The 17150-nt window shown below is 38.9% G+C and overlaps 1 protein-coding gene across 1 annotated transcript in view; it reads left to right on the top strand.

The window, feature by feature from the left end:
- Nucleotides 1–237: 237 nt before the first annotated feature.
- The window catches only part of egg (SET domain bifurcated histone lysine methyltransferase eggless), a 32580-nt gene continuing 15667 nt past the window's right edge, over nt 238–17150 (top strand). The window contains exons 1-20 of the mRNA XM_076132515.1: nt 238–1669; nt 1880–2265; nt 2459–2596; nt 3509–3692; nt 3977–4837; nt 5454–5689; nt 6492–6569; nt 6918–7014; nt 7689–7879; nt 8709–8875; nt 9197–9312; nt 9991–10130; nt 10814–10864; nt 11405–11521; nt 12166–12282; nt 13105–13281; nt 13861–13975; nt 14451–14544; nt 15565–15764; nt 16707–16897. Coding sequence (XP_075988630.1) covers nt 442–1669; nt 1880–2265; nt 2459–2596; nt 3509–3692; nt 3977–4837; nt 5454–5689; nt 6492–6569; nt 6918–7014; nt 7689–7879; nt 8709–8875; nt 9197–9312; nt 9991–10130; nt 10814–10864; nt 11405–11521; nt 12166–12282; nt 13105–13281; nt 13861–13975; nt 14451–14544; nt 15565–15764; nt 16707–16897 — 4884 coding nt within the window. The 5' untranslated portion in view covers nt 238–441. The remainder of the gene's footprint in view (nt 1670–1879; nt 2266–2458; nt 2597–3508; nt 3693–3976; nt 4838–5453; nt 5690–6491; nt 6570–6917; nt 7015–7688; nt 7880–8708; nt 8876–9196; nt 9313–9990; nt 10131–10813; nt 10865–11404; nt 11522–12165; nt 12283–13104; nt 13282–13860; nt 13976–14450; nt 14545–15564; nt 15765–16706; nt 16898–17150) is intronic.

The following is a 17150-nucleotide window of genomic DNA, read 5'->3' as shown; positions in this document are numbered from 1 at the left end:
CACATCTTTGTAAAACTTTCATTCTGGAATGCTTTCATTGCAGAAAGTTCACAAAACCAAATATAATTTATACGAAAGCTAAAATCGAGTAAATAATTATCTAATTTAACAAAAATACATCGTATTCTTTCGAAAAAACCAGACTTATCTAAATTCTTCAACGGTGTTGGAAAATCACGTTTTTCAAAATGGCAGCACAGATCAATACAAATGTCATGCAAAATAGCCGTCCAATGTGTCAATGCCGTGTGGTATATGTTTGTAAAAATAATAACATAGAAAACTAATTAAAACCGTATAATTGTATTAAATACTCTAAAATAACATCGTTTAGAGGTCAAAACTTACCAAATGTGTACTTAAAGCGTTAGATTTCGTTGTTAAATGTAATTTGTAAAGTAATCAGTTTATGCCGAATAATTATTTTGTTTTTCGTTCAATATGAGTGGTACAGACGATTTAAATAGTAATAAAGACAAAGCGGAGTTACTGAAAGAAGATATTGCCAATCTAAACACAGGAAATACGCCTGAGGTGAATATATCTTCAAATATAGGCGGCCCAAAACCTGGCGAAAATGCCGAGACGACATTAAAAAATCTCGAAAAAGACAGTGTTAGAGACACTACTGATAATTTAACTGATGTTTTGAACCAAAATGTAACACTTGAGACATCAAAGATGGCTGATGTAGGCAAAGGAAGTGGCGATACAGCCAATGACAATGAGCCTATAGCAAAAATTATTTCTAATAAACCTAATTTGGTAGGCAAAGACACTTATAAAAATACTGAACAGAATATGAAAGAAATAGAAAATGTTGAAGATATAATGGAAGATGATGATCTTGAACTGAAATGGGATGATGAGGAGACTAACACCATAACAAAACAGCCTACAACTGAAAAAGAAACATCAGAAATTAGGAATCCTGAAGAAATTAAAAAGATACTTACTGAAACAGAAATTTCTAGTAATAAACTTACTAAAAATGTAGAAGAGAATCTTTTAGAAGATATTTCAGAGAATTCTATATCAGAAAATATTGCAATGGACATTAATGAAGACGAATTACTTGATGAAGAGACAGCTATGGACGAAGACATCAATTTAGATGCAAATACAGAACTAATTACCGCAAATATTGATAAACCAGGCACTTCGAAACAAAATGTATCAATTTCACACAAAAAGAACATAGAAAATCTCAATAAAACTGCAAATATAGACAGTCAAGTAACCAATTCACCAATTAATGTCATAAATTCTGTTGATAATTCCCCGATACATATCAAAACTGATCATCGGTTACACCAACCAAATGTTATGTTGGATATACCGACGCAAGAACTGATAGATATTGACGATGTGTCTGATTGTAACAGTCAAATTGATGATGATATGATTGGAGATGAAAATGAAGATGGCACAAATGGTAACAACATTGAAGATGGGGCCACAAATGATGATGGATTCATTGATGCTATTGTCAATGATGATAAAATTGATGATGAAATTAGTAAGGAAGTTAATGAACAAAATGTAACAGAGAAAGGAGATGAAATTGGTACAAGTGATGTTGTTGATAAGGCAGGTATTGATAAGGAGGTTCCAGAAGACTCTGAGGGTCTGGAGTTGTTGGTTGGGAGTGAAGATAATGCTCAGAATGGTGAGTAATAATCATGAATATTTATTGCTTAGGTCTAAGGCCTTGTACCTGGGTGCCACATAGTGGCTTGTGCCCCATTTTTATCTAAATAAATCTTCTGTACCTTCTCGAGAGCGAAATTTTGGTGCTTATCATACACCTCGGCCTATACCTTTGAGTATAACAACTGTGGTATTGTGCAATAAGATCCATTTTAATACATTTTTACAGAAAACACAAGGCAAATAGTAGAAGACCATTCAGAAGATTCAAACCCCAACTCATTACTTGTAGAAAGAGTCCAAAATCAGATGCCAGAAGCAGAAGAAAGCATGCAAGAAGGCCCAGAGAAGGAGATGCAAGAACTGGAAGAAGACTTACAAGATGCAAGTGAAATAGAGACGGTAGATAATGAAATCATGCAAGAAGGTGAGATGCAAGATGCTGAAACTGTGCGAGCGAGTGAGACGCAAGATAATGAAGCTTTGCGAGAGAGTGAGATGCAAGATGAGGAAGATAATATAGTGAAGACTGAAGAATTTTCTAGTATTGATATTGAAGAGATGAAATTGGAGCTGAAGGGAAAGGAAGGGGGAAAGACGGATAGACAGACAAAGGTGAGAATACATTTTCTAGTACTTACACATTTTATGTCATGTCATGTCATTTTATGGTACACAAAATTCGAGTATTTGGGTTTTTCTATTCTCGTTTTCATGGCACAGAACCCTTCGTGCGCGAGTCCAACTCACACTCGCCCCGTTTTTATCAAAGAATGTTAGTATTAATTATATTTGTATTTCTTCACAGCCAATATTGCCAGACCTAACACTATCCACTTCAGAACCCCAAGTGAAGACTGAACAAGAAAAACCTGTCAGAGTGAAAAGAACTCCGAAAGTTACTACCAAAGCTGTTTCTTCGACGACTAATGAAGGAGCTACTGAAGTAAGTTATTTCAAAAAAGAAATAAATAAATATCATTGAACAGAGCTTGTAGTATGGTAACCAAATAACTGGTAAACATACTCTTATACGTCCAAATACATACTTATATAGATAAATTAACAACTTACCCTCTTATTCATAAAAGTATATGAAGTTATTAAAGAATTATAAAGAGTTCTGTTTCTTTCACTCCTTAGCGAAATGAAAGAGAGAAAACATATTTTAGTAGTTGTTTAACTAAAATAGGTTTATAGTGTGTTAATGAATAAGAGGGTTAGTGTCTTGTGTTTATCCACTGTTGTCTTATTTGACAACTACTGGAACCGACTGTTCATGTGCTGTCCCAAAAGATACGTTTTTTTTTTTTTTTCAAAATCAAAAAAAAATATTTCGTTATTACACGATTATACAATGTTATACAGTTGGTGGCGTCTCCTTTTAAGCATATGGATGCCTGTGCCAGGACCAGGAGGCGCCGCTCTTTTATATCTAACAATTAGTGTAATACAATAACTAGATAATTAACAATTTGTAACTAGATAAACAGCAACTTAAAAACTAGATAATTATTTGGTATGCGTGTGTATGTGTGTGCGTACGTTCATATTGAATATAACTAAACACCCACTCTTAACGGAATATGGGTAACACAATACCCCTCAGTAAAACTGGTTGCAAGACTACCAAGCTTCAATTAAAGACATTTGAAAATACTGCCGGGACCCACAATCTAACAAACCTTCCGAATAATAGAGTAACTCTGTATGTACAATATGGTCACCCATCCACAAAACGACCTCGGCGAACGTAGCTTAACGACAGGGATCGATCCGCGCGACTGTTGTAACTAAACCACGAGCTTCTCTATTTACATACATACAAAACATCCTATATTATTATTATTATTTCCAGAACGATGATGTAATAGAACAAGCAATAGAAATTGAGACAGTCTGCATAGACTCCTCGGAGGATGAAGAGGATTTAACAAAAGACGTCCCAGTGCCATCAGTAGACCAACCTATGGAGGAGCAGACTCCAGTAGGCGAGACTGAAAAGACTAAACAACCAGCAGAAGAAGAGAAAGAAATTGAAGGTGAAATATGTTTTTGTTTATTTCATTCTCACAGTGTTATTTATCATTTTGGGAGGGTTATTATCTCACTTATATTAGTTTATCAGTCAATATTATGATAAAGAAATTTGAGAGGTCGTGTGTTCGATTCCCACACGAAACAAATATTTGTGCTATCCACAAAGTTGTCTCGGGCTCCGGTTGTATGTTTGTTAAAGTCTCCGCGTCACAACAGCAATTCTTTATGCGGGAGTTGTCTTTTATAAAAAAAAACACAGGCACTAACTTTGATTTTTTTTGTTCAGATCCTCCGGCTCCCGAACAAGAGTGTAGTGAACCAAGCAAAACACTTCCAGCTAAGTCATATCCACCCGTAGAACCATCGTGTAGTGAATCTCCAAGCAAAACACCTCAAGTTGAGCCATCTCCAATCGAATCATCCCCAACGAGTCTATCTCCAAATGACCCATCTTTCAAAGAACTTGAAAAGGAATCATCTCCGAGCAAATCGGACGAAATTGAGAGCACTGCTAATAATTTAGACGTAAGCAAATCGCCACTAAAACAGCCCTCAAGTATACCTCCTGAATCAGACCCAATTTTAAGTGAAATTAATGATACAGAACTTAATACTTCAGAAAATATGAGTGAGGAACCTAAAACAATGACTCTACGTGAATCTTTACTTTCAAAATGGCTGCCAGGCGAATTGGTTTATAAAACACCTGCAAGTAAATTAGGTTTAATGAAATCTGATGCATCTAAGCCTGTAAGCGAACCAGTTCCAGACAACTCATCCTCAAAAAGTCTTACTACAACAGAATTAGCCAACACTTCATCCTCTACCGAAGAATCTTTGAGTAAATTACCATCGAAACAGGCAAGACCTGAGACTGATTCTACCGAAACAGACCCAAGCAAGTCATCTTCAAACGAAGCAAGCAACACACCGTCAGTCGGTCCATCCTCAATCAAGTCATCTTCTAAATTGCCAGCTGATTCATCTCCAGTCGTGTCAGATGAGAATAAATTACCTCCGAAACCATCATCTTCAAGAAAGTCATCTTTAAGTGAATCATCTCCAAGCAAATTGAAGAACTTGGCTATAACTAAACAAAGTACTAATCTGAATATTGTTGATTTGGAAGAAAGCTCTTCGGAAGATGGTAAGTGCATTTTAAAAACTAATATTATAAATGCGAAAGTTTGTTACTCTTTCACGCAAAAAGTACTGAACTGATTACGATGAAATTGGTATGTAGGTAGCTGAAGACCCAGAATAATACGTAGGCTTCTACTTTTAATAATAATTTCGTCGAGGGACTCGATCAAAACCTTATAATAATGAATAAGAATATATAAAAAACATATTCATATCGAGTCGACAATATAATATGTATTATAATATATGTCCTCAAAAGTCTAACGGCACTGACGAACAAACCGCAGTCGCCATCTTGGGTTCTTCAATTGTTTACGTTTCGCATAAACATTGTTTTTGACACTTCTTATGATGTACTTTGTTATATTTTTTTTCTTTAAACTTTAAAATAGTAGATTGCGATAACAGTATATGTATTTTGGGTCACATTTGACCCAAACGAAGCCAGGTTTTCATCTATACTCGGGCGATTTCAAACGTGCGAACTAACTCATGTCATTTTATCGGAGTCTCTCGCTCGCACTTACACATTGCCACATTCATTTCATTCTTTTGATTATGACGTAGTTTGCACGTTTGTAAGGGCCTTATTATAGTACTATTATATCGCCCTTTTCCAGACATGGAAGTAAACGAACCATCAGAAAAGAAGGCTTCAAGAATGAAAAGACGTCTCCTAGACCCTCCCGAGTCCTCCCAAGCTAAGACTCCGGTAACAGACGAGGGGGTTACCTCCGTGAATCTACCTCCGGGGATAGAGATCATGACCTCCGGAGTGGGAGGGACCTCGGAGATCGTGACTAAGGAGGGAGAGGTTGTGATAAGTGGGGTACCGAAACCGCCGCCGCAGAAACCGGTAAGTAATAGAAAAATAATCTATACTAATATTATAAAGCTGAAGAGTTTGTTTGAACGCGTTTATCTCAGAAACTACTGGTACGATTTGAAAAATTCCTTCATTGTTAGATAGCCCATTTATCGAGGAAGGCTACAGGCTATATGTCATCACGCTACGACCAATAGGAGCAGAGTACCAGTAAAAAATGTTACAAAAACGGGGAAAATTATGACCCATTCTCTCTTACACAAGCGAAGTTGCACGGGTCGGGTAGTTCTTACATATCACTTGTTCTCACGGTGAAGGAAAACATCGTGATGCAACCTTGCATGCCTGAGAGTTCTTTAGAACAGTTCTTGAAGGTATGTGAAGTCCCCAATCTGCACTTGGCCAATGTGGTGGACTCAAGGCCTAACCCCTCCCTCATTACGAGAGAAGACTCTTTTCCAATAGTAGGATATTAATTGGTTATTTTTTATATAACATCATCTAATCCTTTCCTAGTTCGGGACTTTCGATCCTTTTCCATGACTGTCCCACTGCAGGGCATGGGTCTCCTCTCGTAGTGAAAGAAAGGATTAGGCCTTGAGTCCACCACGCTGGCCAAGTGCGGGTTGGGGACTTTGTATTCCTTCAAGAACTGTGTTAGACTCTCAGGAATGCAAGATTGCATCACGATGTTTTCCTTTACCTTTGGAACTAGTGAAAATTATTTCTAATACACACATAGCTCCGAAAAGTCCTCAAATCATGTCTCAAAGACGAGAAATATATAACTGAAAAAAAAAATTGAAAATGACGTCTTGTTGTGTATTTTCAGGCGCGCCTGAATACAGATGAAGTGACTATAAAGACGACCAGTTCCACTGAACCGACATTGGTTATTCCTGAAACTGCGGTATGTATATTTTATCTTATTAGGTCGGGGAAAAAAATCTCTTTGTCTTCAAGAATCACAAATTAGTACACGGTTCATTAGGTTTCTTTCAGTGAGCTCGTGAGGTACCCAAATATCGAGCTTTTTTGTGTAGAGAAAAGACTTTATTACAAGTTCATACATACTATAATGCGAAAAGAGTATTTCCCCGACCTAATACATATATGCCCTACATTCAAATCGATAAGTATTCATCAGCACACATTTTTGTCAGTTTTAACATTAAACAATATTGATACTTTAAAATGCGAGAATTGGCCTTCTAGTTGAAATATCTAGAGAGCATTAAAATAGTTATTTTGTCCACAGATCAAAGAGCCAGGTCAGGCTGAAACTAGCACTAGACCTAGGATGGGTCTGGAAATATTCAGTCTAGATTCAGATGAAGAAGACTCAGGTGGTAAAGGTAAATTATTTATTTTAGATTTTTACGGACGTATTTCAGATTTACAAAACTACACTCGGGTCATTACAAACGTGCGAACTATGTGATAATCAAAATAATCATAGGAATGTGACAATGTGTAGTGAGCGAGATACTCCGATATAATGACATGACGTAGTTCGCATGTTTGAAAAGACCCGTGTGTATTGTTAAGTCGAAATTAGAAAAACATTTGGGCAGTTCCAGTCTTACTAGTAGTTCTATTGGAAATTTTGCTCCTAATAGTACAAAAAATAGTGGGTCCTGGCTGTCGTTTTTAAAAATCTTGCACAGTCATGACCCGTAGTCAGAAGCTTGAAAGTCTGACAACCAGTCTTACCAAGCTTACTGTGTTATAACCGAATTAACTGAGTTGTGTAGGTCCGATAGGAAGTTGCTCCATGTAAAATACTAGTATTCAGCTGCACTGTGGGTGGTACTAGTATGCAGCTGGTGGGACTGGATGCTGCCATTAACAGAGTTAAAAGCAAGACTAGGTTGATGACTAGAAGTATGTCATTTTCTACTCGTTGAAGTGTCAGCTGGAGACTCAAACACTACTTACATTTAACAGATGTTTCAGCATTCAGCATTTAACATGCTTACAATGTCTATACGCAAATATTAACTTGATTAACAATCTTTTTTCTTTCCAGACTCAGATCCAAAACCCCAGTTACCCGAGCTAGTAGAACGCAGATGGAAGTGCATCAACAGCATGTGTACCAGCGGAGTGCGGGAGTACATAGTGGCGGACGGCGCCACGGCCGCGTACTACGACGCCAGCAAGAAGAGACGGCCCATGGTGTGCCGGCCCTGCGCCGACGCGCTGCGAGATAGGAAACAGGTCAGAACTGTGCTACTGTCCCCTTGTCCCACTGTCCCGCTGTCCCACTGTCCCACTGTCCCACTGTCCCACTGTCCCACTGTCCCACTGTCCCCCTGTCCCACTGTCCCCCCGTCCCGCTGTCCCATTGTCCCCATTGTCCCACTGTCCCCTTGTCCCGCTGTCCCACTGTCACCCTGTCACTTAGACCCGCTGTCCACTGTCCCGCTGTCCCACTGCTGTGCAAGGTGTGTCATTAAGGTGTTTTTTATACGTGAGAAAACTTTTTTTTTCGTACCACGAAATGTTTTGAGATTTACACATAATTGCAGTCTACACAACAAAATCACACACACATATACATGTTGACGACTTAATGTTGAAACTCTTTATTTATATAGAAAATAATAATGTGTCGGTAACTTATAAAGACTTCGATAATTGACGATTTTGGTGAGTAAACTTTAGAAACTTTGAAATTTTTTTTGGGCAGATTTACCCCCCGGTTTCTGAGGTACATTTAGAGGTAGTTTACTCATATAAAAACGCTATTGAATAGATAAACTACCGCTTAATGTACTCAGAAACCGGACATTAATAGTTTATTTGACTATCAGTCAAATCAAATACTCTTTATCAAATGTCAAAAACACATTTTAGTATAGAAAAACGACATTTGGAAGTCACAGTCTCGTATTTTCTTTTCTTTATTTACGAAAAAATTGACATAGCATGAGCATTATGCATGAACTTTTACGAGTACGAGTTTAATAAAACATTTTTGAAGAACCCTATTTTACATAAGCATATTTCTTTAAACTATTTTTCTGAAAACACTTTTCTGTTTTAGAAACTAGTAACGGACATAAAGAATATGGTGCCGCTACTTCAGTTGGACATGAGTGCTACTTCTCAAGACCTGGTGGAAGTCCTGGATTCAGACTCTGAAGACGATGATCAAGGGCCAATGGAACACGACGATGAGAACAGAGAGACTATCGGAGAAGAAACTGCTAAGTAAGTGAAATAATGTACATTACTTTTGACACATTTTTTCGATTGTCCCTTTTATTTATTCCTAGAGGCCGCCCGCGACTTCGTCCGCGTGGAATCCCTTATAAATCCCGATACCTTGGGAATTCCGGGATAAAAAGTAGCCTATGTGTTATTCTGGGTCTTCAGCTACTTACATACAAAATTTCATCGTAATCGATTCAGTAGTATTTGCGTAAAAGAGTAACAAATATCCATACATACATACATACTCTGGTTAAACTTTCGCGCTTATAATATTAGTAGGAAGTAGGATTCAATGTAAATATTATTATTTATGTACAGGTTCTTAGAAGATAATCTCGGAGACTTGTTCAATGACACATGGAAGAAGTACAACTTGGAAGAACGACTCAAAGAGACTCAAGACGAACTCAATGCTGAGATCGACAGGCTACAGAGTGAGTACTCACTTGAATTAGAGAACTTACATGTAGAGCCGATATTTACGTTTTGTTTATTTATTAACCCTCTTATTCATAAAAATATATGAAGTAATGAAAGGCTTATAAAAAGTTTTGTTTCTTTCACTCCTTAGCGAAATGAAAAAGAGAAAACATATTGTAGTAGTTTTTTAACTAAAATAGGTTTATAGTGTGTTTATGAATAATAGGGTAAGTATTTAAGCGTGAACTCCTTGAGGTGGTCGTGGCTAAGTAACAACAGCCATGCGGATCGATCTCTCAGGTTAAGCTACGCTTGCCGAGGTTGTCCTATGGATGGGTGACCATATTATACATCTCGAGATCCTCTGTGTTTCGGAAGGCAAGTTAAAAAGTGGTTCCCGGCTGTAATTCTTAAAGAATTTTGACTGTCGTTGCCGATACAATTGGCAAGACTTTCAAGGTTCTGTCAACCTTGAAAGTCTTGCAAATCAGTCTTACCGAGGTATCGTGTTATATCCCAGGTAACTGTGTTGAAGGTCAGATAGGCAGTCGCTCCATGTAAAATACTGGTACTCAGCTCCAACATAGCTTGGAAGAAAGGCTAAGCTGATGATATATTGCAATGTATAATTAGATTTTAAATGCTCATAGTTGATTTATCGAGTTCATTATGTTCTTTGTATTGGTTTACAGAGGAGAGTATGGAAATCAACACGATGCTAGTAGACTGTCAGCGAACGACGGACAAGCTACGCTTCGACTTCTACGCCACCTTCGAGCAGGAGATGGAAGAACTGCCGCCTCTACTTATATACGAAACACCCGATTTTAAAGTGAGTATTAGCTATAAACTGAAATTATCAATCAAATCCGTCCAGTAGTTTCGAAGATTAGCGCGTACGAACAGACAAACAGACATACAGACAGACAGTAAATTTTTTTTGTCGATTTGTCTTCTATTACTGTGCCTAAACCTTTATTATTGATTATTGTGTAAATATATTAAATGTACAGACACGCCATTTTTAATTTTTTTTATATGATAGGACTAGCTATTGCCCTCGAATTCGTTTACGTGGTTTTTGTCTTAGGACAGAATTTTCATACAAACTTTCATCCCCTATTTTTGCCCCTTTGGGGTAGAATTGATCGAAATCCTTTCTTAGTGGACACCTGCGTCATAACATCTACCTGCATGCCAAATTTCAGCTCGATCCGTCCAGTTGTTTGTGCTGAGCGTTGATAGATCACTATGTCAGTCAGTCACCTTTGAGTTATACATTAAATAATACAGGGTGTTTCAAAGGGAAACATATAATCAAACTTATATATCTATATCTAAATATATATATATTTAGATATAGATTTTATTTAACAATCCTTAGGCGTGCTAAGTTTGATTATATGTTTCCCTTTGAAACACCCTATATTATTTCATTTATATTTTAAAGTAGACTTTATTATTTATTAATTAGTTTTAATAATATATTTTTTAACTAGTATTTTTTAATTACAGTATATTGGACCGGATATGGGTAAAGCTGCTCCGGCCAAAAAAGAACCTGAGGTAAGAAACTAAATTGTTGCTTATAATAAGGTTTTTACCTTAAATGATTTACCCCCAGTACATTTAGCGGTAGTTTATCTATTCGAAAGCGTTTTTTATATGAGTTTAAACGCTATTGAATAGATAAACTACCGCTAAATGTACCTCAGAAACCGGGCATTAATCTCTCACTTTTTTTTATTATATAACACTAAGTAATCGGCGTGGCATATTACTTGAATGTATTTTGAAAAACAAACGGATTCACCTGTATGTCAGTAAAATACCTTGGGAGATCATCGCGGATAAAACAACAAAAACTTAAAACATTGTTTTTTTATAACGAATACTGAATAAAATAATTGTTTCGGGTCCGGTTGTACTTTGTGTCCGTTGTTTGTGTGTTTGTAAAAGTCCCCGCGATACAAGAGCAATTCTTAGTGCGGGAGTTATCTTTAATTTTTTTTTATAATTAAAAGTATTTTGAATATTTTTTATTTGTAGCCCTTTTGTTTTAAAGCAATGAATTATAAATAAAAATATTATTTTTCTTGTTATCAGAGCCGACTAGTAGCGAAGCGCAAGTTGGCAGCAGCCAGCAGTAACCAGTCTTCAGCCAAGCGACCTGCCATTCCACTGGGATATGCGTCCTTGGAAGACAGCAGAATTGACTCTAATGTAAGTACTCATTTTATTTATTTTTTAACCCCTTATTGTCCCACTGCAGGGCAAGGGTCTCCTCCCAAACGAGGGGGAGGGGTTAGGCCTTGAGTCCACCACGCTGGCCAAGTGCGGTAGACTTAATATTACTTTATTTATAACTAGCAGCCGACTGCGACTTCGTGGACTATCTCCTTATCACGACATTTTTTATGGCTTATTTTTGATATAGATGTTTCCCCCTTTTGGAGTGGAATTTCTAAAAATCCTCTCTTAGCGCTCCTCTACACTTCCTAAGGAATCTTCATATGTAATTTCATCTTTTTACGCTCAGTAGTTTCGGTTGTGAGTTCATGAGTTAGTCAGTCACAGGAATAAATATTAGGAATGTCATTATAATAATATGCTATTGTACTTTTGTCTGCCTCCGTGGTGCAGTGGTTAAAGTGGACGCCACGCCGCTACCACTGCGTCGCGAGGTCGTGGGTTCGATTCCCAAACGGAACAATTCTAAAAAGAAATTAAGCCTATTTATATAATGAACTAGTATGTCAACTGTTACTAATCCAATAAATAAATGAATTTCGACTTACAACCAGCTTCAAAACAGATACTTATACTCATCACACAAATATTTGTCAATAATAATTCTTTGTTCATAGGAATCGAGATCGCCGATAGATTACCGCTGCGACAGTGCTGAAACTCGCAGCGTGGCCAGCACTACCAGTGACACGAAGAGCTACTCTAAGAGTGACGCGTCCAAGAGTGATGATGACGTATGTATATTAAACATTCTTAGTAGAGTGTCTAGTGTTTCTTAGTGTAGTGGATCGTTCTCTCAGGTTAAGCTACAGACGCCGAGGTTGGTCCGTGGATGGGTGACCATATTATACATATTGAGTTCCTTCATGTTTCGAAAGGGGAAGAGTGTTAACAACCAGTCTTACCGAAGGGTATCGTGTTATAACCCAGGTAACTGGGTTGTGGAGGTCTGATAGACAGGTGCTACTTATAAAATACTGGTATTCAGCTGCATCCGGTGAGACTGGAAGCCGACTCCAACATAGTTTGGAAGAAAGGCTAGACTGATGATGAAGCTGATGACTAGAATATTAGGTCGGGGAAAAAGTCTTTTCGCATTATAGTATCAAGTATGTATGAGCTTGTAATAAAATCTCTTTGGCTTCAACAATCACAAATGAGTACACGGTTCATTAGGTTTCTTTCAATGAGCTCGTGAGGTACCCAAATATCGAGCTTTTTTGTGTAGAGAAAAGATTTTATTACAAGTTCATACATACTATAATGCGAAAATACTTTTTCTCCGACCTAATATATAAAATAAATACTCTTTTGATCTGTTCATATCTTTCTAAGCTTTCTTTTGGCATTTTCATTATACTTTTTTTTTATCTACATTACATTCAGGGACGTTATTCTATAAATCCCCAACTATAAGTCCGCAACCCGCACTTGGCCAGCGTGGTGGACTCAAGGCCAAACCCCTCCCTCATTACGGGAGGAGACCCTTGCCCAGCAGTGGGACATTAATGGGTTAAATTTATGTTTATTCTATAAATAGTTCATTTTATTTACAGAAAGACATATCAGTAGTGAAGTTATCAGCGGAGTCAGCGCCGGCGGACCTGCCCCCGCCGGGCGAGCTGTCCCGGCCCCCCCTCAGGGTCGGCATGAACATCTTTGCTATGAAGAACGCGTTCGGACCCTGGTTCAAGGGGAAGATCACCGAGATTGTGCCTAAAGGGAATAGCCCTGTAAGTATATTAACATTACTAATATAATAAACGTGAAAATGGCTAATCTATACTTCTATATCTATACTAATATTATAAAGCTGAAGAGTTTGTTTGTTTGTTTGTTTGAACGCGCTAATCTCAGGAACTACTGGTCCGATTTGAAAAGTTATTTCAGTGTTAGATAGCTCATTTATCGAGGAAGGCTATATAACATCACGTTACAGTCATTAGGAGCGGAGTAGCAATGAAAAATGTTACAAAAACGGGGAAAATTTTTGACTTATTCTCTTAAGTGACGCAAGCGAAGTTGCGCGGGTCAGCTAATTAATATTATAAAGCTGAAGAGTTTGTTTGTTTGAACGCGCTAATCTCGGGAACTACTTGTCCGCTACGACCAAAAGGAGCTGAGTTGCAACGAAAAATGTTACAAAAACGGGGAAAATTATTACGCATTCTTCAAGCGAAGTTGCGCGAGTCAGCTAGTGTATAATAAAATACGGGAACACCAGCTGACTCGCGCAACTTCACTTGCGTTACATAAGAGAGAGACCATGAGACTTAACCACAGAGTTGTATTATATATTTATTCTATTTCAGAACGCATTCACAATGTGCCGAGTGAAATTTGAGCACAAAATGAAGACCACTAGTAAAGTGTTGCCAGCGAGGTGTATTGCCTACGCTGAACCTGCTGACGTCCGAATGACTATAGGTAAGTCATTATAATATCTTAAACTAACAGAAAATTTAACTATTGGTTATAAAACCGGCCGACCCCCGGTTTCTGAGTACATTTAGCGGTAGTTTATCTATTCAATTGCGTTTTTTTTTGTATGCGTTTTGACGCTATTGAATAGATAAACTACTGTTAAATGTACCTCAGAAACCGGGGTCTAGTGTGAGTAGTACTCACGTCCGAAAAAATCACGTTTATTGTATGGGGATCCCCTTTATTTTTTTAATTTATAGTTTTTAGTATTTTTTGTTATAGCAGCTACAGATATACATGATTAAATTTCAGCTTCCTAGCTATTACGGTTTATAGAACAGCCTGGAGACAGACAGACGGGCAGCGAAATGTTAGTAATGGGCACCCGTTTTTACCCTTTGAGTACGGTACCCTATCGGGAGTAGATCTTAGCCCAGCAGTGGGACAGTAATCGCTTAAACGTATATTTCTTTTTCAGGTACTAGAGTAATAGCTCTTTTCAAAGCGAGCACTCGCGACACTTACTACTCCGGGGTAATAGCAGAGATACCTAACCCTGTTAATAGTTATAGGTAAGTCTTATATACTACATATATAATATCGCGCTTGTTATACCCGCAGGTGTAGGCACAAGTGGAAGAAATACATCCGCGTTTCGCCGTTTACAATGTTAGTCCTATGTAGCGTGCGAGCCTATTGCCATATACCGGGCTCGTTACCAAACTCCGGACTACTATTGAAAAATATATCTAATATAAATTAGACAAGACCTTTAGTGCTTTGCTCGATTCGGGTATCGCATCTGGAACCTCATGACTAGCAGTCGGATTTACTATCGACTACGCTATAGAGACAGTCACTGATGGTCTAGTCTGTTTTTTTCTAAATCTTCTAGATTCGTGGTGGGTTCAAATCCCACCCGGGACAAATATTTTTGTGATGAGCACGAGTATCTGTTCTGAGCCTGGATGTTAATTTAAATAGACTTTATAATATTAGAGGTATATAAGTATGTTTATCAGTTATCCATTACCATAGTACAAGCTCTGCTTAGTTTGGAATCGAATGAACGTGTGTGAATTGTCCAATGATATTTTTTTATTTCGCTCACTTGCAATGTGATTATTTGAAAAATTAAAAAAAAAAATTAAAATATTCGAAACCGCCTTAACGCTCTTTATTCTACAAAAACGCGATATTTTTTACTCCAAAAATGGCGGCATAACGAGAGAAAGTGACACAACTGTCGCAGTGTACCACTAGCGACGATCAAAAATTAAAAAATGGGATACGAAATATATCTAATATATAAAATTCTCGCGTCACAGTTTTCGTTGCCATACTCCTCCGAAACGGCTTGACCGATTCTCATGAAATTTTATGAGCATATTGAGTAGGTCTGAGAATCGGCCGACATCTATCTGTCATACCCCTAAGTGACACTTTTTAAATTTATATGGCAAAACAACGTTTGCCGGGTCAGCTAGTAATAACTATAAAATTGAGGTTTTCGAAATGTCACATTATCGGCGCAAGTGAGCGATATACTTTTTATACCTATTATTTTACTCATAGTACTCATTAATCAACAGATACCTAGTATTCTTCGACGACGGCTACGCGCAGTACGTGAAACATCGCGACACGCGCATCGTGGCTGAGTTCTCCCCCCTCGTGTGGGAGGAGGTGCACCCCTTCTCCAGGGAGTTCGTGAGGGAGTACCTCATGGCGTACCCCGAGAGACCCATGGTGCGGCTGCATGAGGGACAGAGCCTTAAGACTGAGTGGAATGGTGAGTTGATGAAAAATATGGTAGATTTTTATCTTGTCTCCACTGTATCCAATTGCGCTCACCGTTCGGTAAACGATGTCTATGACATCGTCTACGGCTATGACTTCGTCTACGTCTACGACTTCGTCCACGTCTACGATTGCGTCTACTACATCGTCTACGTCTGCGTCTACGACATCGTCTGCGTCTACGACATCGTCTGCGTCTACGACATCGACTGCGTCTACGACATCGTCTACGTCTACGTCTACGCCTACGTCTACGTCTACGCCTTCGTCTACGTCTACGTCTATGTCTACGTCTACGACTTCGTCTACGTCTACGTCTACGACTTCGTCTACGTCTATGACTTAGTCTACGTCTTTGTCTACGACTTCGTTTACGTCTACGACTTCGTCTACGTCTACGTCTACGACATCGTCTACGTCTACGACTTCATCTACGTCTACGTCTACGACTTCGTCTACGTCTACGACATCGTCTACGTCTACGACTTCGTCTACTACCACATCTACGACTTAATCTACGTCTACGTCTACGTCTACGTCTACGTCTACGACTTCGTCTACGTCTACGACATCGACTACGTCTACGACTTCGTCTACGTCTATGACTTAGTCTACTACTTCGTCTACGTCTGCGCCTACGTCTACGCCTACGTCTACGCCTACGTCTACGCCTACGTCTACGCCTACGTCTACGCCTACGTCTACGCCTACGTCTACGCCTACGTCTACGCCTACGTCTACGCCTACGTCTACGTCTACGATATCGTCTACGTCCACAACATCTTCTACGTCTACGACATCGTCTACGTCTACGTCTACGTCTACGACATCGTCTACGACTACGTCTACGTCTACAAAATACTACTACCACTATAAAATAGTCCAATTTCGACTACTGGGCGACCGCTAGCATTAATTAAATTCTCATTTCCAGGTAAATGGTGGTCGTCAACCGTATTAAAAGTGGACGCATCCCTCGCTCAAGTGATGTTCGTGGACGACGGGCGCAGGGAGTGGGTGTACCGCGGCTCCACTCGCCTCGCGCCGCTGTTCCTGGAGCTGGCGGCGGCCGAGCGACACACTGGCCGGCCGAGACCTATGCCGCGCACTAAACAACTTAGACAGGTAGAGTTAGAGTCTAGATTAATTTAGTGTTAGAGTTTTTGACTGCCTCCGTGGCGCAGTGGTTACCACGCCATCATTGAGGCGGGAGGTCGTTTCCCACGCGGAACAATTATTTGTGCGATGTTTCAGGTCTGGTTGTACATCCCACTGCTGGGTTACCTCCCGTAATGATGGATGGGTTAGACCTTGAGTCCACCACGCTGGCCAACTACGGGTGGGCGACTTTTTATACCTTCAACAACTGTTCTAAACA

Source organism: Anticarsia gemmatalis, chromosome 28 (genome assembly GCF_050436995.1).
Source record: "Anticarsia gemmatalis isolate Benzon Research Colony breed Stoneville strain chromosome 28, ilAntGemm2 primary, whole genome shotgun sequence".
Taxonomy (NCBI): Eukaryota; Metazoa; Arthropoda; class Insecta; order Lepidoptera; family Erebidae; genus Anticarsia; species Anticarsia gemmatalis.
This window is presented reverse-complemented; position numbering and strand designations above follow the sequence as displayed.